General features: G+C 38.0%; 1 protein-coding gene across 16 annotated transcripts in view; it reads right to left on the bottom strand.

The window, feature by feature from the left end:
• Window positions 1-23,865, bottom strand: part of LOC105479873 (pumilio RNA binding family member 2) — a 105,206-nt gene that overhangs the window by 37,829 nt on the left and 43,512 nt on the right. For all 16 annotated transcript variants that reach the window (XM_024792237.2, XM_024792235.2, XM_011738193.2 and 13 more), the window contains 3 exons: window positions 13,752-13,877; window positions 10,850-10,992; window positions 7,121-7,259 (listed from right to left, as the gene is read on the bottom strand). In XM_024792237.2, coding sequence (XP_024648005.1) covers window positions 7,121-7,259; window positions 10,850-10,992; window positions 13,752-13,877 — 408 coding nt within the window. The remainder of the gene's footprint in view (window positions 1-7,120; window positions 7,260-10,849; window positions 10,993-13,751; window positions 13,878-23,865) is intronic.

Consider the following 23,865-nt stretch of genomic DNA (forward strand, 5'->3'; position numbering starts at 1 on the left):
CTGTTGTCTAGGCTGGAGCATAGTGGCATAATCATAGCTCACTGCCGCCTCGAACTCCTGGGCTTACATGATCCTGCTGCCTCAGCATCCTAAGTGGCTGGGACTACAGGTACACGCCACCAGGCCTGGCTAATTTCTTATTTTCTATAGAAATAGGGCCTCACTATGTTGCCTAGCCTAGTCTTTAATTCCTGGGCCACCGATCCTCCCGCCTCAGCCTCCCAACTGTGTCTGGCCCTTTAAGAAGTTTTTAAAAACACACACTATATTGAAATACATTCCAACATCAATTTTAGTCTTATTTTGTTAACACTATGCAGAAATCAGAGTTATAGTAAAATTAGTGATAATGCAGCATGAGCATTTTATTGCCTTTAAACACAGTAGGCTAAATTCAGCTCAAATATAATAAACAACGCTCAGATAAACACTTTACCTATAAGACTGAAACTTCCACATGCATATGTTGTTTTCAGTAAATACAGTAATTCTGACCAAGAATAAGCATTAGCACGCTGCTAATAAAACATCCACATGACTAGTAAATTTCAAGATGTATATACCAGTCAATAGTCTTAACTAGTATTTGTGGTCTAGTCCTAAATCCAAGGCACACAAAAAATATTCTTGTTCAAAAACATTGTCATTTACTTAACATCTGATTTTGAATGAAAAATAAAAGTAAATCCATTTGGACATCTGGCTATAAACACTCTACTGACAAATCAAACAGCACTTAACTGCTACTTAACTAAATTTTGCATATATAAATTCCCAGAGACAAAATAACCCACAGTCAACTCATCTCTGAAGGCCTGTTCATTTACCTTCTAAATCTTTCTCAAATCTATCCATTCTTGTGATGATTACTTTCCTGTCCAACCAGATTATATGGTCTGCCCTTGCTCTTTTGTTACGTGTCTATAACACATTCCCCACAGAGACTGTGGTCTGAGATTGATATTAAAAGATATCAATCCACACTCTTGCTCCAAACCTTCCAAAGGGTTTGAAATGAAAAGCAAAACTCTGAATATGGCCCACAACGTGATCTGGTTGGTTCCTGGCTGTCTTTCTAGTTTTACCTGGTATCCAAGTACCTATTTTATATTTTGGGAAAAATGGGGGTTCAAACTCCTCAGAGGCACCATGCTTCCCCTCAGCACAGGGGTTTGGTGCATTCTGTTCCTTTGTCACAGAATATTTTTTCCCACTCTCATTCTGTACTTAGCTTAATTTTTCATTAATTCATCAATCTGACAAATATTTATCAAGTGGCTACCACATGCCAGGCCCTATTCTAGGTACTGGGATAAAGCAGGGAAAAATAAGGAAAAATATCCTTAAAGGGGATTATTTTCTGCTTCAAGTGAGATAAATGAAAAATAAGTAAAAAGGTACGTTAGACAGTTTTACATATTAAAAGGAGAGAAAAATCAGACAGGGAAAGTGGAAACAAGTTATTGGGCAGTGACAATAGTGTTAATAATTCGAAGCTGAGGGTCCTGAAGAATCTCCATAACAAGATGACATACGAGGAAAAATCTAAACTGAGAGAACTAGTGAAGCAGATATCTATAGGAAGACATTTCCAAATAGAAGGAACAGAAAGTAAGCCAGTACGACTGGAAGAGAGACAGAGGGAAGAGTAAGACAGGCAACAAGGGGCCAGATCCTTACAGGTCACTGCAATAACTTGAGCTTTTACTTTGACTTCAGGCAGGAAACCATTAGTTTTTAGGAGAGGAGTGAATTACTTTGACGTTTCTTACTTCATTTACTTCAGTTACTGAAGTAACATGGTATGTTTGGATAACTTCAGTTACTTCATTTACTTCAGTTACTGCGTAGAGAGAGGACTCCACAGGGGAGAAAAAAGGGACAAGAAGATATGTGAGAACCCAGATGGAAAGCTAATCCAGAGAAGTAATTAGGACAAAGTCAAAATAGAAGTGATGGTAGAAAGGTAGTTGAATTTGGAGAGCCCTCAAGATTTGCTGAGATTAGACGTGGAATGTGAGGAAAAAAGGCATCAAGGATTCCCATTATTTTTTGGCCTAAGAATTATAAGAACAGAGTTTCTATTTATGATAAAGATGGACATCATAATTTATCCAGTTTACATTTTCTAATTTACTATCATGAGATTGTTCCTAATAGCTAATGACCGTTTAATTTTCCTATTATTGGTTATTTATGCCTTCTCTGTTTTGATGAGTCTCTGAGGTTATCAACTTTATTGTCTTTTCAAAGAGGTGGTTAACTTCACTGTCTTTTCAAAGTAATTTCTGGGATAATTATTTTGTTTGTTCTCTATCTCATTCACATCAGCTCCAATTTTTATTATATACTTCCTTCTACATTCTTTGGTTTCATTCTCTTTTTTTTTCTTTTTAGTTTCTGGATAAATGCTTATCTCATTCATTTCCAGCCTAATGTTCTAATGTAATCATTAAAACCTATATATTCTCTTATGTTCTGTTTTTGTTCTAATCTACAAGTTTAAATATGTAGCATTTTCACTATAATTCCATTCAAAAGCTGCTAATTTCCATTGAATTATTGTTTTATCTATGGCCATACCACCCTGATCATGCCTGATCTCGTCTGAATTATCTTTTTGCTACTGAGAAAGTCTGTGACTAAGGTTAGGTGAATGTATCAAGAGTGGGAAAAGGAAAAAAAAAAGACGTAGGGAAGAGTGATATAGAAAGACAAGACATGGGGAATTGAAAAACAAAAACTAAAAAACATGGTCCTCATACTCAAGAATTATGCAATCTAGCAGAGAAGGAAACACACTCCTTATTTCTAAAATGCCATCAACTTTAACATATGACATAGATCTAACAACTTCCCTTCAGAGTAACAAAACTCTCTAACTTTAAGACATTTCCCATCTACAATCACATTAAAGTAAGTGTTGTAGAATGGTGAAAATAAACCACAAATAGCTAAATGAAATGCAAGGCATACAGAAGTACTAAAGAAAGGTGCGAGTAATACGCCAAAGAGAGCAGACAAGGGAATAATTATCAATGAATGAGCACCGGGAAAGATTGAGGAAAGCTTCATGAAAGGGACCATATTAAGATGAGAAGGAAAGTTAATCATAAAATGTCTATGGGCTGAAATTTTAAAAAGCAAACACTATATACACCAATTTTGTTTAAAATTTATAAAGGGGTATTTTAAGCTAGGAAAAAAAAAAAAGGAACATGAGCTAGGACTAGAGGCATAGAAGTGCATGGTATGTTTGGATAACAGTATATGGTCTAGTGCATCAAAGCATAGGACTATAAAGGAATTCGAGACATTTGGTAGGCCTATAATCTCAGCATTTTGGGAGGCCAAGGCAGGAAAATTGCTTGAGGCCAGGAGTTCAAGACCAGTCTGGCAACACAGACACTGCCTCTATAAAAATAAAAATGATCATGAGGCAGAATGGTAGAGAACTGGTAAGTCATTGGATGTGGAGGCATAGAAGAAAACCAATAGTTACAGATAACTTTGAGGTTGAAGCTAAGAGTTTCTAGTTCTAAAGAACAGTAGAGTTAAGTGAAACAAGGTAAACAGTAGACAGGAACATTTGGAAATGTGAGTTCATTTTCTGACATTTTCAATTTGAAGAGTGCCTGCAACATAAAAGTAGAAATGTTTGGTACAAGGACAGACATGTATGTATTAGGTGTTCAGAAAAGAATTCAAGATGCAGACGTAAACTCACAGGGTTGACAGTTGAAAGGATTAATGAAAATATACTCTCCTAAGGAATAAGCGTAAAGGATCTCCATTTTTCCTATCTGAAACCAAAATTCAAAGAGGAAAATAACTTGCACATGGTTACACAATAGCTATGTGGTGGAAATACAGCAAATCTAACTCTGAAGAAGGTAGCCATTAAGTCAGACTGTCTTTTATATTTAAGGATATATATAGAGGAAGCAGAGACTAATAAAAAAGCAGTGAGAGGTGAAAAGGCTACCAGTGAAATACCACTCAGTAGAAAGGAGTTACAAAGAGTTGGACAGAGTCAACAGGGTGAACTGCAACAAACTGAGCATAAAAAGATACAGAGGAAATTATAGTTTGTAACTGTCTCTAACTTATATTAGAGACACTACAAAGGAATTATGGAGGCAGAATTTAAAAGAGGTATGGGGTAGAGTATAAATTTTGACTAATAGTCCATGAGAGAAGCAGAGCAGAGATAAAGCTTTTTAGGACTGAACAGGCAGAACAGCACAGTGGGTTGAAACGAAGGACTGGGAGGGGGAAAGACTTAAGATTCAAGATAGAAAAACAATAGCACACAAGATAAAGCAGAAGAGTTAAGAACAGGACAGTAACTAGGGATCTGATAAAGTACTGAAGAAAGCTAGAAAGAAGAGTTAAAGTATGAGCCCTGAAGGAACATCGATTTTCTCAAGTGAGCCCTTTTTAGTATACACATTAGCTTTATAACTATGTAACTATTTGGATATGGAAAACGAGAATTATTTCATCGTCACAGTCTGGGCAGAATGAAGTAAAGAAGGCATCAAAGAAAGTTTTAGTGTGAAGGGATCATGTGAACAGCCCAAAAGTCACCGAAACATACAAATACAAATTCTAGTAAGGCCCTTCTTATGAGAGTGGTTTTTACATTTATATTTCTAAAAAGGGTAGGGCTGTGTGCAATGGCTCAGGCCTGTAATCCCAGCGTTTGGGAGGCCAAGGTGGGCAGATCACAAGGTCAAGAGTTCAAGACCATCCTGGCCAATATGGTGAAACCCTATGCCTACTAAAAATACAAAAATTAGTTGGGCTGGTGGCAAGTGCCTGTAATCCCAGCTACTTGGGACGCTGAGGTTGCAGTGAGCCAAGACTGTGCCACTGCACTCCAGCCTGGTGACAGAGAAGCCCCTTCTCTACTAAAATTACGAAGTTGGGCATGGTGGCACGCACCTATGAAGTCCCACCTACTCAGGAGGCTGAGGAAGAGGAATCGCTTGAACCCGGGAGGCAGAGGTTGCAGTAAGCCAAGACTGCATGCACCACAGCACTCCAGCCTGGGCGACAGAGCAAGACTCTGTCTCAAAAAAAAAAAAAAAAAAAAAAAAAATTACCTATTTTTATCATCACTCAAAAGATATAATCAACTGTTTTTAGACAAATATAGAACAAAAAGTTGCTTTTTTCTAGAATTACTAACAGAATTCACTGTTGAACAGCAGCAAAAGAGAGGAAAAAAGAGCTTTCTCAAAGAAGGGAAAGAAGAAATATGAATATAAAACTAAATTGTAAGATTGAAATTAACAAAATTAAGAGCAAAATACTTTGATTTTATTTGCTCAGTGGCTCATGCCTGTAATCCCAGCACTTTGGGAGCCCAAGGCAGGTGGATCACTTGAGGTTAGGAGTTTCAGACCAGCCTGGCCAACAAAGTGAAACCCTGTCTCAACAAAAAAATACAAAATTTAGCCGGACATGGTGGTGTGTCCCTGTAATCCCAGCTACTCGGGAGGCTGAGGCACAAGAATTGCTTGAACCTGGGAGGCGGATGTTGCACTGAGCTGAGATTGTGCCACTGCACTCCAGCCTGGGTGACAGAGTGAGACTCCATCTTAATAAAAAAAAAAAAAAAGAAGAAGTAAAACTATGAGCTGAATATAAAGAGCAAAGGTATTTATAAGAAATGAGTAATAGGGCCAGCATCAAGAGCCTAGGAGGATCAATGGGTTATAGGACACAGCAAACACATGCAGGCCAGAGGCACTCTCTTAATTCCAGGTTCCACAGAGAAACTAGTTAAGCAGGAAAAATTGTTGTACTCCATAACTCCTCTCCCCGTTCTACATATAGCTGAAACCTAAGAAGAACCTAAAATAGTCTTAGTGGCCCTCAAAAACTCCCAGCTCACTTCTTTTCAGCCCAACATCCATGTGCCTAAAACAACTTCAGCTTTACAGTCCACTTCTCAAAAGTCTGCTTTTGCCAAGGTCTCTAATCCACAATGACTCCATGACAGTAGAGTCCAGGAAGCAAAAATATATGGCTGGCGTATAAAAAATAAAATAATGAGAATGCCACCCACTGTACTATCATTTCTACTTCAGGGACAGCATGATGAAAATCTTCTCTTTATCCCGTGAACCACACAAGATGATAAATTCAGTTCTTAGAATTCCAGAGAGGAATACATGTAACTGAAATAGAAATCCTTCAAATAACATACCAAATATTTACAAGTACTTAATATATAAAAGAAACCCTCAATCATGCAAGTCATTTTTTCCAATACACTGAACATATTTCTTAAATGATCTGAATAGAAAAGTAAACTGCATTACGATTAAATGGAAATTGGAACTCAAATATTATTAATAAGTAACCCACTGATATAGGGACAACCACTGATATACCAAACGTGAAAAAAAGCATACTTAAATCTTCAGAAAAGAATGGCAAGTTATGCCTTATCTGTTGATATTCAAATATAGCTTTAAAGTTTAAAAACAAGTGCTGCATTTTTTTTCTTAGAAAACAACCTTCCTTCCTCATTATTAGTGATCGTTTCACAAAAAAAGTACTTTGTTGCCCTTTCCCAAAAGTTGTACAGTAGCAATAGGTAGAAATTTTATACTGTAATTTTTTTATACTAGGCTTTCATAGACACATTATCGACATTGTTGCTATTAAGTTATAAATAATAGCTTTAAATGCTATAAATGGGCTAAACAAAATTAAACAGGGTTCAAAGTAAAAAACATTAGCTGCAAACTCTTCTGGTATTAACAACTATTCTTACAAGGCAGGAGTGGCAAATAGGTTCTGTCTTGCATACCAACTCTCAACAACTGTTTTACTTCTTGAAGCTATATACTAAAAATTCTGGGTTAGATTTAGATAGATGTTATAAAAAATGGCTGCATTGAGAATTCTGATACAAATTTGCCATTCCTGTCACTGACTCTCACAATCAATACTGATTTCAATTATTAGCATCTGAGTTCTAAATATTTCGTTATAGGTTGGCAAGATTTTAAATACAGTTTGATTTTTTTTCACTCTTCAGTGTGAGTACCTACACTTAACATTTTAAATCTATTCAAATTTCCACAAATGACCAATTGTATACCTGGCATGCCAGTAGCAAGACCCTGACCAAAAGCCAAAGTTGGATTTGCTGCTGCAGCTGCCGCAAGTGATTCTGCTTGCTGCCCTTGCTGACCCTGATTGGGAGTAAGAGGACGCTGACCTGCTCCAGCACGGAGAACCTACAAAGGTAAAATGATTTTCTTAAAATCAATATAAAATAATGGATAAGTAAATTTATCTTGGACAACTGTGTATTTATTACAAACAGCATTTGGATATTCTTTAAACATTTACATTCAAGGAAATGTATATTTAGCATGAAAAATCACAAAATACATTAACATCAAAAGCAATCACTAGCTCTTAACAGCTAGAACAATCTATAAAGCAACATGGGAGGTTACAGAAAATCTTTGGTTAATAACTATTTCTAATATTCGTGTTAACAAGGTAGTTTTTTAAAAAAAATAAATAATGAGCTTTTATTATTCTCAACAACAGAGAAGACTCCAGACTGTCTTCCACCTGAACTGAATCCACACTGTGGAGGGCACAAGCTGTGGCTGGGCCTGGAAGACACGCCTCAGAGATTCCCTCAGTCCTGCCACCTTGTGGAAGATTTTTCAAAAGAATGAATGGTAAACTCATGTGACCAGCAGGGAAGACAACATGGAAGAAACTTTCCTGCCTAAAATCAGCCTCCATCCAGAGCTAGCACATGGAAGGAGACACTCCTCCTGGGGTCACATCTTCACCAGAAGGCGGGTGGGAGCTCACTGCTGTGAGCCACATATCCTCCTCTCTCGGCCTCTCTATGCTGGTACTTTATCTGACTGCATCTTCCTCTGTTCCTTGGCTACAGTGTTTAATTCTTGAGAAGAGAATGTTGAACAAGTCAAGTCCTTGTCACCCTTAGTCAGAACTCTCATTTGACTTAGAAGATTTGTGCTTCCATTTTTTCTTCTCCTTCTTCCTTTTCTTATGCTTTTCTTTCCTCTTCTTATGCTTTTCTTTCCTCCTCTTTTTCTTGTGTTTCTCTTTATTTCAGAGGAACTGGAGCTGCTCCCATCTTCATCTGAGGTAGAATCCTCCAGTAACTGTTTTAACTGCTGTATCCTTACATCCTTTTCATGTCTTTTATTGCCTCGTATGATGCCATACATGGGATCTCCATGTGCTGCTCTGAACTGTTCTAACTTTTGGTTGCCTTTGATTAAAAAAGGGCATTCTTTGTCGCCGTTTGGTGACCATACCATTTGCAACGCCAACCCAAGCATCCTTTAATCTTGTTGCTTTAGGAATGAATTTTCCATCATCAAGAAATTATGAAGCAATCCACAGAAAAGTAACTTCTTAACTTTGATTTCTTTCCCCAGTGGCATCCAAAATCCCAAAGTCCTTTAGTTGGTGTGTGAGCCAGAAATTCCCTGTCATGTTCATTGCCTGGTACATCTGGTATGCAGTCTCCTGGCTTAGTTTCATCTTCCTTGATAAGCCCAGGAGGAGGTTTTTTTCATAAAAGGACTCCAAGTGCATGAGCTGCGTTGTGCCGCTTTTGCTCCCGGCGCCACTGTCCCGCAACTTGCCCAGGAGGTGGCCAAAATCCTGGCCTCGGCCACTTGATCCCCGCCTCCCCACGGCTGGCCCCACGTCAGTGCACCAAGCCCCCAGAGCTCAGTGCTGTAAGACCTGTTGCTAACAGTTGGTAGTTTTTTTTTTTTTTTTTTTTTTAAAGATTTGTTTGGGAGTAGGAAGAATGGCAAAATCTTAAAGACTTTAAAATTAGATTTTTTTCTTTTTTTTATCCTTTGTTTTGAGACGAAGTCTCGCTCTGTCACATAGGCTGGAGTGCAATGGCATGATCTCAGCTCACTGCAACCTCTACCTCCTGGATTCAAGTGATTTTCCCACCTCAGCCTCTCCAGTAGCTGGGACACGCCACCACACCTGGCTAAGTTTTTGTATTTTTAGTAGAGATGGGGTTTCAACATTTTGGCCAGGCTGGTCTCAAACTCCTGACCTCTGCACCCAGCCTAAAATTAGATTTTATTAAAATTATTTTCTAGGCTGGGCACGGTGGCTCACATCTGTAATCCCAGCACTCTGGGAGGCCAAGGCGGGTGGATCACCTGAGCTCAGGAGTTCAAGACCAGCCTGACCAACATGGAGAAACCCCGTCTCTACTAAAAACACAAAATTAGCCAGGTATGATGGCAAGCACCTGTAATCCCAACTACCTGGGAGGCTGAGGCAGGAGAATTGCTTGAACCCAGGAGGCGGAGGTTGTGGTGAACTGAGATCACTCCATTGCACTCCAGCCTGGGCGACAAGAGCGAAACTCCATCTCAAAAAAAAAAAAAAAATTTTTTTTCTAAGGCTGAAAACTGAAATATGAAAAGATTTGGCAAATAAAGTATGAATTTGTTATGAGACTGCTGTAGACCAAATCAAGTTTTCAGGATTCAGAAGCCTTAATAAGAGTAAAAGCAGCTTTTAAACATAATATTTGAAAAAGAACACAAGATTGTATGAAAACAAGGTGGAAACTTAGTCTGGTCAAGGTTTGCTATTCTGGAATACATAGCTGTTGTAGCAATCATATACAAGCATGATAAACTTAATCATTAATTTTACACTACTCAGGACAAGAGGGAGTCATTTTAAGTCCCTCTCTGTAAGAATCAAACACATGTGTGTATATTTTAAGCTAATGTGACATTACGTTTGTCCAGAGATACAGATTAAAAAATAAGTTATTAAACAATGAAGTAATATGATGTCCAAGGACTGAGCCAAAAACAGCTTCAACAGAGCATCTTATTTAGAATCAAAATATATTAGCCGAGGGCGGTGGCTCATGCCTGTAATCCCAGCACTTTGGAAGGCTGAGGTGGGTTGATTACTTGAGGCCGGGAGTTCAAGACCAGCCTGGCCAACATGGTGATACCCCATCTCTAATAAAAATAGAAGAAATTAGCTGGGTGTGGTGGTGCACACCTGTAATCTCAGCTACTTGGGAGACTGAGGTATGAGAGTCGCTTGAGCCCGAGGTGGAAGTTGCAGTGAACCGAGATCATGCCACTACACTCCAGCCTAGGTGACAGAGTAAGACTGTCAAAAAAATAAATAAATAAAAATAAATAACATATATTAAAGGAAATTCAGAATAAAGTTTAACTGCCAAGTAATACCATGGTGCTTCTTTGGTATAAATATAATGAATGTGACAGCCAGAATCCTGATATATAGTGTTTTTAGATTTATCAAGTTAGTTCTTTTGAAAAAGGCTGAAATTTTAAAGATATAAACATCTTTATTTTTCCAGAAATTAAAGCTAACCTTTAGTCAAAATACATTATCATTTCTTGCTTAAAAATATAAAATACCTACTAATCTTTTTACTGGTCAGAAACACGTTAACATTTAAAATTGTAATTTAAATACCTGGAAAAATATGGAAGAATAATTATTTTGATGGGAACATTATTAACATACTAATAAGTGAGGAAAAGAAATTTAGAAACTGCTAGATTTCAAGATCGCAAAATAACAGAAACACAGAAACTGAATACAGCCAAATCTTTTAAATTCATAAAATAGTGACTAGGAAAAAAAAAAATCCCACGCATAAATACTTGTGTATCAACTATATGCCAGGTGTCATGTTACACAGTGAGGAAACATAAGTCGAAAAACACAAATCTTAAACATTAGGGGCTCAAAGAATTTCAAAGAATACTTGGTATTACTTTACAGAAGGAAGGCCTACCTGTTGCTGTCCAGGCTGAGCTTGTGATGCTGCTTGCTGATTGGCTGTGTTATTTGCCGCAGCTGCAGCTTGCTGCTGAAATAAGTTGGCTGGATACACCCCCCATGGAACGCCGTAATACTGAGGTGGAACCACTGCTGGACCTGAACCCCACACCCGACCCCCGAAAAAAAAGTTACTAGATTTTACAGAGACATGAGGTTAGTTACCTATCAGACATGAGGTTAGTTACCTATCATTAGATTATAAAAGGGGGCAGAAAGAAGACCTAGAGAAGAACACGTCTTTATAATAAAAAACAAAGTATTGATGGGTGACAGCAATGGTCTTAAAAGGAAAAGATGAGAATCCAACCTCAAGGCTACCAATAAACTGATAGGACACTTAACCATCTATCCAACATTTAACAAATGCCAATTTTTGGGTCTGACACTACACAGATAAGATATTCAGAGAACACAGTTTCCATAAAACTAAGATTTTTTAAATGCTCAATTCATTACTTCTCTCAGAATTTTGACTACTGAGATGGATTACAAAATAATTTTTAAATATTTTACTTTCCAATCTATAACACAAAACTGAGGAATATTCTGGTACCAAGCATGCTACAATGGTAACTGAATTGAAAACCTTAAAATTTAAAATATTTTTCATATTTCGCAGTTAGTCACAATTCTCACAGAACAATTGCAAATTATAAGAAAACAAATGAGACGTCAGCATTTATGTGGTTAGGAAAATGAAACCGAGTCAAGACAAGAAAGCACTAGATAATACAAGCACAAAGAAAAACAGAAGGCAAACTAGGAAAATAAGAATAAATTGTTCCTGCTCTAGTCTACTTTATTCAAGATAATATTTGATTCCTGGAGAGTAAATAGTTTATGTACAAAAAGCTTCACCATTAAAATAATGAATAAAATGTCATGATTCCTGACTTACATAACAAACATGTCCTAAAATGTTATCAGTGGAATTTTAGGACATCTTTATTTGTATTAATATATTTTTAAAAGTCAAACTCTCGGTTTCACGTTGCATTCAAAGGGGAAAAAAGCCCAGTATATTTGACTGAATCACTAAAATAAAAAGTTTTTATTTCTATAGATAGCCAGGTAAGCTGAACCTGAAATGAGGACTATTAAAACACTGCATAGACTTTACAAAAAAAGGATACATTGTACAAATAAAATAAAGATACACTGTAAAATAATAAAAGGGTACACTGTAAAAATAAAACAATGAAAAGGATACATTTTAAAAATAAAATAAAAAGGATACATTGTAAAAATGAAAGGATACATTGCAAAAAAATAAAAGTTTTGTAAACTCTATTAATGACATCTACCTAGAAACTCATCCAACCTAGCCAGAAGCCTGAATTTATTAACATGCTGAAATTATAATATTTTGGATACATTGGGACAAATTAAAGAGTATTATTGAACATAATTTTATTGTTTTTTACTTTTATAATGTGGCTACTACAAAATCTTAAACTACATTTTCTGGCTCACATTGTATTTCTATTGGACAATGCTGGTCCTAGAAAACCTAAGTCCAAAATACATAGAATACTTATACACAAACTAAATGACCTCTTAAAGTTACTTCTATCAGACCCACAGTTAGGTGGTTCTCTGTATTATACCAACACTTTACGTACTAACATCCAGTTAAATGGCACCAGAAAAGCTCACATCCTTATAGAATCACATCCAAGTCCACACCAAAAGCTAATGAATGACAGTTTAGTTTCATTCTGGTAGCTCAGATATCAAGTATAAATCTGAAATTTCTTCCCCATTTTTTAAAACAAGATCTTGACTTTAAAAGTAAGTCTCCTAGGAAAAGACTGACTGTCAGAAGTGAATTTCAAACTGATTAGTGACAATATTTCAGTGAAGATATCGCTCAAAGCAAAAAAAAAAAAAAACCAAAAACAACAACAACAACAAAAAAACAACCAGCGACAGCCTCAAGTTTTGAAGTCAGCCTATTAGCAGACTCATTCCAATAAACAAAATTCTAAGGCAGACATCAACCTATTCTTGCCTGTATAATCAATATAAACAATGCCTCAAGACTAACTCATTTCTGTCTTTGTAGCCACCTCCACCTAAAACGAACTCTTCCCAACAACCCCAACTAAGATCAGCCAATTGCTTTGTTCAAATAAGACTGTGTCTGATCAGCACACAACTTTTCCTTACTTATACAGACAATAAATACAGCTTTTTTGTTGTTGTTTTTGTTTTTAGACAGTCTCACTCTGTCGCCCAGGCTGGGCGCTTTGGCATCCCAAAGAGCTAGGATTACAGGTGTGAGCCACTGCATCTGGACAGCTTTGGCTTTTATTTCAGATTCTGAGTGATAGTCTCAGGCTGGGCAGTTTTTAGTCAGTTCTTTCTAACTTGATCCAAACGTTTTGTCCCCTAGCTTGTTTGTACATTTTAGCATTGCTCGAGAAATTCTAGACACATATTTTCTCAAAATTACCATATCTGTTTAGCTTACTCTATTCTATCCCTGACCTATATATGCAGGACACCTACCTTTATTTTATTTTCTGAGAAGTAATTTTACTTTGCATTGTCTCTGTGGGTAATGGGGTTGGTCATTAAAATGGAGATTCATGGTTGACAATAGATTTCTAAAACTATAAAGCTGAAATGTAAGCCAATTACGTATAGGAGGAAAAGTTATTGCGTAAGCGTTTCCCTGAAGCATTACAATTGAAAAATAATACTAACTTCCTGGAAACTTTAGTTCATTCTGGATAATGTTTCAGTTTTTCTCAGAAATTTCAAATTGCCCAAATAGATAAAAATAAAGCTTACACCCAAAACTAAATACATTGAAAAGTAGCCATAATAAAGATAAACGAACAGTATGTTACCTGCTAATGTAGCTGCTGCAGCCAATCCTGCTGCAGTATACGGATCGGTTCCTGGAGGAGCAGCACTAATAATGTATGGATTTGGCACAAATGCAGCTGGAGCAAGGCCTGCTGAGAATACACCAGCTATATTTTAAAAGGGGAGAAATAATAAACAACAATGTGAAGTATGATTTTTTTCATTAGATAAAAACATTTCTACTCTGAATCTGGTGTGGAATGGGGGCGGGGAGTAGAGTGGGCATAATGGTTACATTTTCACTAAGTGACCTTGGGCATGTACCACTAATTCTAAAGTTTTCATTTAAGAAACAGCTGTTTTATAGAATTGCTATGAGAATTAAATGTAATACCAATTATGACATAACTGTACTGTCTCTAGGGGTATGTTATAGAAAATAAAAATATAAATTCAAAAATAAAAAGTAAATGACTGCACAGTACTAGCACGAGACTGGCACAAAATAAATGTGAGAGCTAGAACTGCTACTGGTAAATAGTAGCTTTTCACTCAATCTTATAAAGTCACATTATGAGGTAGGGGTTCAGTGAGGCAGGAATATACAATCTGCCCTCACAAAGCATTCCATCTGGTGAGAAAAACAGGTATATTAGCAAACAGAATATAGCATATTAAGTGCTCTGGGCACAGAGAGGAGGAACATCTAATAAACTTTGGAAGGGGCGAGTAAAATGAATGAGGTATAGTGTAAGATAAAATAAAACTGGAGCTATAACCATCATGAAGACCAATGAAGAGCTTCCTGGCTCATGCTAAGTAGTTTGGACTTTACCCTACAGTCAATAGGGAAACAAGAAAGAGCTGAAAGGCCAGTTACACTCACTTTTGAGTGTAACATATGTTCACCATATGAATTTAGTAAAGGCTGAAAAAGATCTAAAAATATATATTTGCAGTACTCATTCAAGAGAGAAGAAACTCTCAGATGTTGAGGAATTACTGTGTAGGTCTTTCAACCATAGCTACTGGAAAAAATTACTTCACGAGATCCTGTCTCAAAAATAAATAAAAAATAATAGGCCAAGTGTGGTGGCTCGTCATGCTTGTAATTCCAGCGCTTTGGGAGGCCAAGGCGGGTGGAACAACTGAGGTCAGGAGTTCAAGACCAGCCTGGCCAACATGGTGAAACCCCGTCTCTACTAAAAATACAAAAAAATTAGCCGGGAGTGGTGGCAGACGCCTGTAATCCCAGCTACTCAGGAGGCTGAGGCAGCAGAATCACTTGAACCCGGGAGGCAGAGGTTGCAGTGAGACGAGATCACACTACTGTACTCCAGTCTGGGCAAGAGGGTGAGACTCCATCTCAAAAAAATAAAATAATAATAATAATAATAAATAATGATAATAGTAATATTTTTAAAAAGTATTCAAAAGGAAAATATATCTTACTAGGCCTTAAAATCAAAATTCAGGCTCCTGAAGCGGGGCACGCCCAGGGAGGGCATGGAAGCTCCGCACCCCTTCCTCCATACCTCGCCATACCCAGCAGCTCTGTACACCTGTATCCTTTACATTATCTTTCGTAATAAACCAGTAAAAGTAAGTGTACTGTGAGGCACTCCAGCAAATCAAACCCAAAGAGGGGTTTGTGGGAACTCCAACTTGAAGCCAGTCGGTCAGACGTTCTGGAGGCCCAGACTTGCGACTAGTGTTGTGTTGGGGGTGGAAAGCAGTCTTGGAGACTGAGGCCTCAACTTCTGGGATCTGACACTGTCTCTGGGTAGACAGCGTTGGAACTGTATTAGAGGACACCCAGCTGGTGTCTCCTGTTTGGTGTGTGGAGAAAACCACCCACACATGGGTCACAGAAGTAAGTCTATGTTGTCACGGCTTGAGAGTAGAGGAAAAACAAGGTTTTAGGCCAGGCATGGTGGCTCACACCTGTGATCCCAGGACTTTGGGAGGCCGAGGTAGGCGGATCACTTGAGGCCAGGAGTTCAAGACCGGCCTGGCCAACAGTGAAACCCTGTCTCTATTAAAAATATAAAAATTAGCTGGGTGTGGTAGTGCATGCCTGTAATCCCAGCTACTCAGGAAGCTGAGGCATGAGAATTGCTTGAATCCAGGAAGTGGAGGTTGCAGTGAGCCAAGATCACACCACTGCACTCCAGCCGGGCCAACAGTGTAAGACTCTGTCTCCTAAATAAATAACAACAACATAGTTTTAGAGTTTTCCCTACACAAAATCATTTTCTATAGCCTATTTAATTTAAAAAAATACAAGCCTCAACACTGATTTCATGTCTAGGCACAACACAGTCATTTAAGAAACCTGCGTTTATCTATGAAAAGAGTCAAACTCGGTGAATTATTTGAAGAGATTTATTCTGAGCCAAATATGAGGGTTCTAGGTACATTTTAAAATTTTCTGGTTGACAAATTGGTTGAGTTTATCTAAAGACCTGGGATCAACAGAAAGGAAATACTTGGGTTGCGATAAGAGGTTGTGGAACCAAAATTTTATCATTCAGATGAATCCTCCAGGTAGCAGGCTTCAGAGAGAATAGACTCTGTTCCTTATCAGACTTAAGGTCTGCGTTGACATTAATGCTGGAGAGGTATAATGAAGCATGTCCAACTCCCACTTCCCATCATAGCCTGAACCAGTCTTTCAGGTTAAATTCCCCCCCCCCCCCCCCACCGAGACGGGGAGTTTTGCTCTTGTTGCCCAGGTTGGAGTGTAGTAGCATGGTCTTGGCTCACCGCAACCTCTGCCTCCCGGGTTCCAGTGATTCTCCTGCCTCAGCCTCCCAAGTAGCTGGGATTACAGGCATGTGCCACCACACCTGGCTAATTTTGTATTTTTAGTAGAGACGGGGTTTCTCCATGTTGGTCAGGCTGGTGGCGAACTCCCGACCTCAGATGATCTGCCTGCCTCGGCCTCCCAAAGTGCTGGGATTACAGGCGTGAACCATTGCACCCAGCCTCAAGTTAAATTTTAAGAGCACCCTGGCCAAGGAAGAAGTCCATTCAGATGGTTGCTGCGGGCTTTAGAATTGTATTTTGGTTTATACTTCTTATGAAGAAAATATGAGTTAAACTATGAGTTCAATAAAATCCTTTCATTTTAAAGTCATGTGTTGAGTTCTATTTTTAACTATGCCTAGGTCAAAAAGGTTGCAAGATTCCACTCAGGTTAGTGAAAATAAATCTCCCCAAAATCACCAAGCCAAAAAGAAAAGTTAAGCTGGGAACTGCATTGGGCAAATCCTGCCTCCCATTCTATTCCTAAATAAGATAGCTATAAAGATTGAAAGAGAGAAAAAAAAGCTACATATCTGCCTCACAGTTTGCCCGCAAGAAAATTCCTCATGGACAAAGGACAGGCAGAGCTCAAGGTCATCCCTCTGCTTACATGAGAAAAAAGCATATCTGATTTCTTCACTAAGCCAGACTAACGCGTGATTATTCCTGTAAATTGTGCATTCAGTGAAAAACTCATCAGAAACTCAAAAGAATGCAATCATTTGTCTCTTATTTACCTATGCCTTGGTAGCCTCCACCCAGCTTCCAGTTGTTCCATATTTCCGGACCAAACCAATGTACATTTTAGGCATACTGACTGGTATCTCATGTCTCCCTAAAATGTGTAAAACTAAGTTGTGCCCCAACCACCTTGGGCACATGTTGTCAGGACCTCCTGAGGCTGTGACATGGGTATGTTCTTAAACTTGGCTAAATAAACTTTCTAAATTGATTGAGACCTGTCTCGGATATCTTTTGGTTTGCAGCTTCATCTATCATGAATTATCTTTAGCACAAAAGTAGAAAACAATGTATTAGGATTCCTGTTCTACTTATACCACTAAAAAATCTAAAAGTCAGGATAATTTAGTATTCTATAGTTTTATGATAAAAAGATTGTTATTAAAAATTCAAATACTGGAAGACATAAAGAGGAAACTGAAAAATCCTCATGTAACCTTTCCTGATATGTATACATACTTTTAAATACTTACATACTCATACATTTTGTACTCTAATCTATAACAGTACTTTAATATACTTTTTCACCTACTAATTAATCATAAATCTGTCTATAGATACATACCTAGCTCATCTTTTTTTTTTTTTTTTTGAGACAAGGTCTTGCTCTGTCATCCAGGCTTGGAGTGCAGTGGCATAATCATCACTAATTTCAGCCTTCACCTCCCAGGCTCAAGTGATCCTCCCACCTCAGTCTCCTAAGTAGCTGGGACCACAGGTACGCACTACCATACCTGGCTAATTTTTTTAGAGACAGGGTTTCACCATATTGCCCAAGCTGGTCTCAAACTCCTGGGCTCAAGCGATCTACCCTCCTTGACCTCCCCACAATATTGGGATTACAGGCATGAGCCACTGTGTCCAGCTACTCATTCTTTTTAATGGCTACATATTATGTACTCTTCTGTATAGAAGGAACATGATATTATCAGTCTACTACCTTTACATATTTAGATGGTTCATAATCTTTCGCTATAAATAATGCTATTATCCCTTTAGATACACAGGTGTGTACATTACTATATCCTTACAAAAATTTACTTCAATGAACAAAAACAAATTCTCTTTTTTAAGACATGATGTCTCACTATGTTGCAGAGTTCATGCTGGTCTCGAACTCCTAGGCTCAACTGATGTTCCCGCCTCAACCTCCAGTAGCGGAGAATAAAAGCAGGTGCCACCACATCTGACTTTTCTGTTTTTGTCATATAAATTATTGATCCACTTTTCTAGATTATTTTCCAGGAAAACTGTAGCAGTTTAGATTCCAAAAGTATGAGTGCCACTTACACTCCTGCCAAAACAGAACATTATCAAACATTTTGAAGACTCGCCAACCTAATAGGTAAATTAAAAATTAAATCTTTTATGCTTTTGTTTTTCTCATTAAAAATTTCAATCCATTAGGAATGAGACCCAATAACCCCCACAAGCTATTTTCCAAATAATCATTCTTTTGGCATTGATTTGAAATTCATCTCACCACTCTACCCTAAACAAGCAAGCATGCACATACAGATCTATTTCAAAGTAATCTTGTTCAATGATCTACTCATATATTTTGAGTCCAGTACCATACTATTTTAATAGTCATAAGTAATAATTGTTTTTAAAAATTCAAACTGTGCTCCAAAAAGTTAAAGAAAGCAGTGATTAATGAAAATTCAAAGTAATCTTGTTCAATGATCTACTCATATATTTTGAGTCCAATATCACACTATTTTAATCGTCATTAGTAGTAATTGTTTTAAAAAACTGAAACTACGCTCCAAAAAGTTAAAGCAGTGACTAATGAAAATTCCTGAGTTTGCAGGATGGCAGATATGAAAAGAATGAATTTGTAGAAAGAAATGCAGAAACTCTCTGCTTATAAGATAACACAACTGGCTGACATCAGTTAAAACCAACATGGCCGACTGCAGTCTGTGCAGAACAAGCTTGCTGACATCACAGCCCAAATTTCCACCATGTTTCATACTAACTCTCCTGCAATCTGCACATGCGACCCATCGGGAGGCATGAAGAGATAGCTGTGCATGCTAAGGACTTTCCAGGCCTCCCTTTTCTTCCACCAATCACTAAATAATCTCAAAATCCATCCCCTAAGGCCTTTTTAATAAAAATTACTCCCTTAAAGCCAGCACAGAAAGATAAAATTGAGCTGGACTCCTGTCTCCTTGTTGGTTGACCTACAAAAAAAGCTTTTCTTTTCTCAAAAACCTGGTAGACAGCATTGCCTTCTACTGCATCAGGCAGTGAGCCCTTTTGCTCAGAAACAGTATGGTTGAGCAAGTCCTCCTCTTCCACTTTAATTTTAGTTTTCCATTAATTTTCTAGTTTTTCTGGGAGGATTGCTTGAGCCTGGGAGGTCGAGGCTGCAATCAGCCATGATCATGCCACTGCACTCCAAGCCTGGGTAACAGAAAAGTACCATTTACTTTTCTGAGACAAACATCAAAATCAAGCTTTCAAGTTTTAAAAAAAAAACCTGCTGGGATTCTGACCAAGAGTATATTAAATACACACATTAATTTAGGGAAAACTGACATTTTTATAATGCTGAGTTTTGCCCAGAAAAAATCACGTGTCTCCATTTATTCAAGACTTCTGGGAAAGTTTACAGTTTTCTTTACAAATACTTTGTACATTTTTACTTACTCCCTAATTCATTCCATAGCTTTTCATTTCTCCTTTATATATCCCATGTCTTGATTACCACAGGGAATTTCAGTGTTCTGGGCGACCAACTACGTTTTATTTCCTAATTCATTTAGTGGTAGGTGATAGCCAATAATGCAGCTCACCTAGAACTATTTTTTCAATGACTTATTTACAAGACCATGAAATGGCTCCTTTTCACAGCAGTCTGTTAAGACTTTTGATGATCTCTGATGGCTCACACATCCTTTATCTCTTAAGGTTCGGAATACACTCTTATGTTCTTTGCACAACTTTAAAGTTCCCTTCCCTATCTTAGAACCCTGCAACATGTTTTCTGGCTCATCTTTCTTGTTTGTACTGTCATTTTCGTTTGGAACATTATCTTACATGAGAGTTTCTTGTGCACTCAATTGTCCATTATGTGGTATCAGAATTATTGCCTCAACTACATACTACAGGATCAAATCTCCAAGCCAAGTCTTTTATTAGCTGGAGGAGTTCTTACATGGTTACTATAACTCAAACCCCAATGTCTGTACTGCATAGGCCCATTTTGGTTTGTTTATTCCTCTTCTAGCCATCTGCAGGTCACCTGGCTTTATTCCCAATTTACCCCCATATGGATTCTCCCTCAACTCCTCGTACTCTAGGAACTCCACAATCAACTACACAACCCTGCCTTTTTGTTTTCATTCTATCCTATCTATTATTTCTATCTGGTCAAGTACATGGGTTAAGCCTGTGTCTTACCTATTTTTGTACAAACTAGCTAAGAATAGTTTTAGTATTTTTAAATGGTTCAAAAAAATAAAATTCAAACACATGAAAATTATTTGAAATTCTTATTTCAGTACCCATAAGTGAAGTTTTACTGGAACACAGCAATATTTATGCATCATCTAATGACCATTTTCATGCTTTACCAGCACAGTGGAGTGGTCGTGACTGAACCCATATGGGATGCAAAGCTTTAAATATTCAACAGCCCTTTGTAGAGAAGACATTTGTCGACTCACACTCTAAAAATTTTCCACATATAGTCACTGTGCATTTAAAAATGTGACTAGTTTGAGATCAGCTATATTCAAAGCTGACTTGAGATCAGCTATATTTCAAAAATATGAAGAAAAGAATGCAAAAATTCTCATCAGTATGTTCCATACTGATTATATTTTGCAATATTTTGGATACGAGCTAAATAAAATATTCAAATTAATTTCACCTATTTTTAATTTTTAAAAATGCGATTACTAAATAACTGCAAATTATATGGTACATATTATACATTTTTCTATTGACTAGTCCTTTTCTAAATGAGCTACTGGCCAGCTAACAGGTGACCAGGCAAACTTGGATCAAAAAGATTGTCAACAATGAATACGCTTAACTGTGGAATTGAGTTAAAATGTGGGGTCAATTTTGATAAATTATGCTTTCTAGGTTTTCAAATTTATTTATATTAGGTTTCACACACAAAAAAGGTCTGCCACATCTTTAAAGATTACTTGTCCAATATTATTAAAATACTCTAAGGCATTAAAATAAAAGAGAAATAGCTGGGCTGGGTGCAGTGGCTCATGTCTATAATCTCAGCACTTTGGGAGGCCAAGTCACTGGATTACTTGAGCCCAGGAGTTTGAGACCAGCCTGGGCAATAGGGTGAATCCCCATCTCTACAAAAAATGCACCAGGCATCGTTGGTCCAGCCTATAGTCCCAAGCTACCTTGGAGGCTGAGATGAAAGGATTGCTTCAGCCTAGGAAGTTGAGGCTGTACCACTGCACTCCAGTCTGGGTGACAGTAAGACGCTGTGTTGGGCGGGGTGGGGGAGAAAGACCTATCTAAAATTATTTTTGTGAAGCAAGAATGCTGACACCAAAAAATGTGAAAAACCTGCAAATACAGAGACTAATTTCAGCTAACTATATAGATGCAAAAATCCTAAATGAAATACTAGCAAATTAAAAGGGTAATGTTAAAAGAAATAATAATTGTTATATACAAGTCTTTTTATTCCAAGAATGGGAAGATGATTCAATTATTTTAAATTATCATTCATGAAATCTGATATATGGTACTTGAGTTTTCATAGATAACAATTTAAAGCTACAATGAAAGACAGGAAGAAAGTCATTTACGATAACAAAACATAAAATAAACTTAAAATATGCAAACCCATGTAAGAAAAATTTTAAAGTACTCAAATGACACTACAGTAAACTTGAACAAAAATAAAGACACATCATGCCCTGGACAAGAATACTTGATGTCAGCAGGGCACAGTGGCTTACGCCTCTAATCCCAGCACTTTAGGAGGTTGAGGTGGGTGGATCACTTGAGCTCAGGACCAGCCTGGGCAACATGGTGAAACTCTGTCTCTACAAAAAATTAGCCAGGTGTGGTGGCGTGCGCCTGTGGTCCCAGCTACTCGGGAGGCTGAGGTGAAAGGATCACTTGAGCCCAGAAGGCAACAGTTGCAGTGAGCCAAGACTGCACCACGGCACTCCAGGCTGGGTGAAACAGTGAGACCCCTTGTCAAAAAAACAAGAACGACGACGACAACAAAAGCTGATGCTTGATGTCATAAAGATGTCAAATTTCCCTAAGTAAATTACAAAATTTAACCCTATCTTCTGGAAGTAGATAAGCTAATTTTGAAGTTCATACAAAAAAGCAAATAAGAACCAAAAACTTAAAACTCCAAAAAAAGAAGAGTAATAGATGTTTAGCCTGTCAAATATTATAACATAAAGCCTCAAGAAATAAAAACTGTTGTGCTATCCATGAATAGACAGGAATCAGTACATTTCTAACATAAGAGGACAAATGAGGGATAAAGGGGGTGGGGAAAAAAAGAGGAAAGAGAGAGGGAAAAAGAGGAATGAAACAGGGCCAGAGGACATGCTATAATTGGCACTCATATATATATGTGGACTTGTTTTTGTTTTTTGAGCGGAGTCTATCTCTGTCACCTAGGCTGGAATGCAGTGGTGCAATCTTGGTTTTGGTTCACTGCAGCCTCTGCCTCCCAAGTTCAAGCAATTCTCCTGCCTCAAGACACCCAAGTAGCCGGGATTACAGACTCCCACTGCCATGCCCAGCTAATTTTTCTAATTTTGCAGAGACAGGGTTTTACCACGTTGGCCAGGCTGGTCTCGAACTCCTGACCTCAGGCGATCCACCTGCGTCGGCCTCCCAAAGTGCTGGGATTAAAGGAGGGCACCACCGTGCAGCCTGACATTTTTGATGAAAACAAAAAATAGGCCAGACATGGCGACTCACACCTGCAATCCCAGCACTTTGAGAGGCCAAGGGGGGGGTTGTGATCACCTGAGATCAGGAGTTCGAGACCAGCCTGGCCAACATGGTAAAATCCCCGTCTCTACTAAAAATACAAACATTAGCCAGGTGTGGTGGCAGGCACCTGTGATCCCAGCTACTCAGAACGCTGAGGCAGGAGAATCTCTTGAACCCAGGAGGTGGAGGCTGCAGTGAGCCGAGACGGCGCCACTGTATTCCAGCCTGGGTGAGAGTGAGACTCTGTCTCCAAAACAAACAAACAAACAAAAAAAACCGAAAAATAAAAATTAGGGCTTACGAAGCCTTACTGCACTAACATGGAACAATATGACATTAAGGAAAGAGAACCCCCTTCCACAGACTGATGTTGAATAGTATTCATACAAACTTACCCAAAATCAGACCGGCTTTTATAAAAATGGTTACACAAATCTACACGTGATAAACAATATCATATTACTGTTTTTGATACTGTACTATAATTATTTAAGTGTAGCCATTAGGGGAAACTGGGTAAAGGGTATAGGGAAATTATTCCCATATTATTACTGTGGGAGGTAGGGGGGAGACCCAGTACAGACAACATAATGTACCAAGCTTAAATACTAGCAGATTAAAAGTCAAAGACCAAATAACTTCGTGGAA

Source organism: Macaca nemestrina, chromosome 13 (genome assembly GCF_043159975.1).
Source record: "Macaca nemestrina isolate mMacNem1 chromosome 13, mMacNem.hap1, whole genome shotgun sequence".
Classification (NCBI taxonomy): Eukaryota; Metazoa; Chordata; class Mammalia; order Primates; family Cercopithecidae; genus Macaca; species Macaca nemestrina.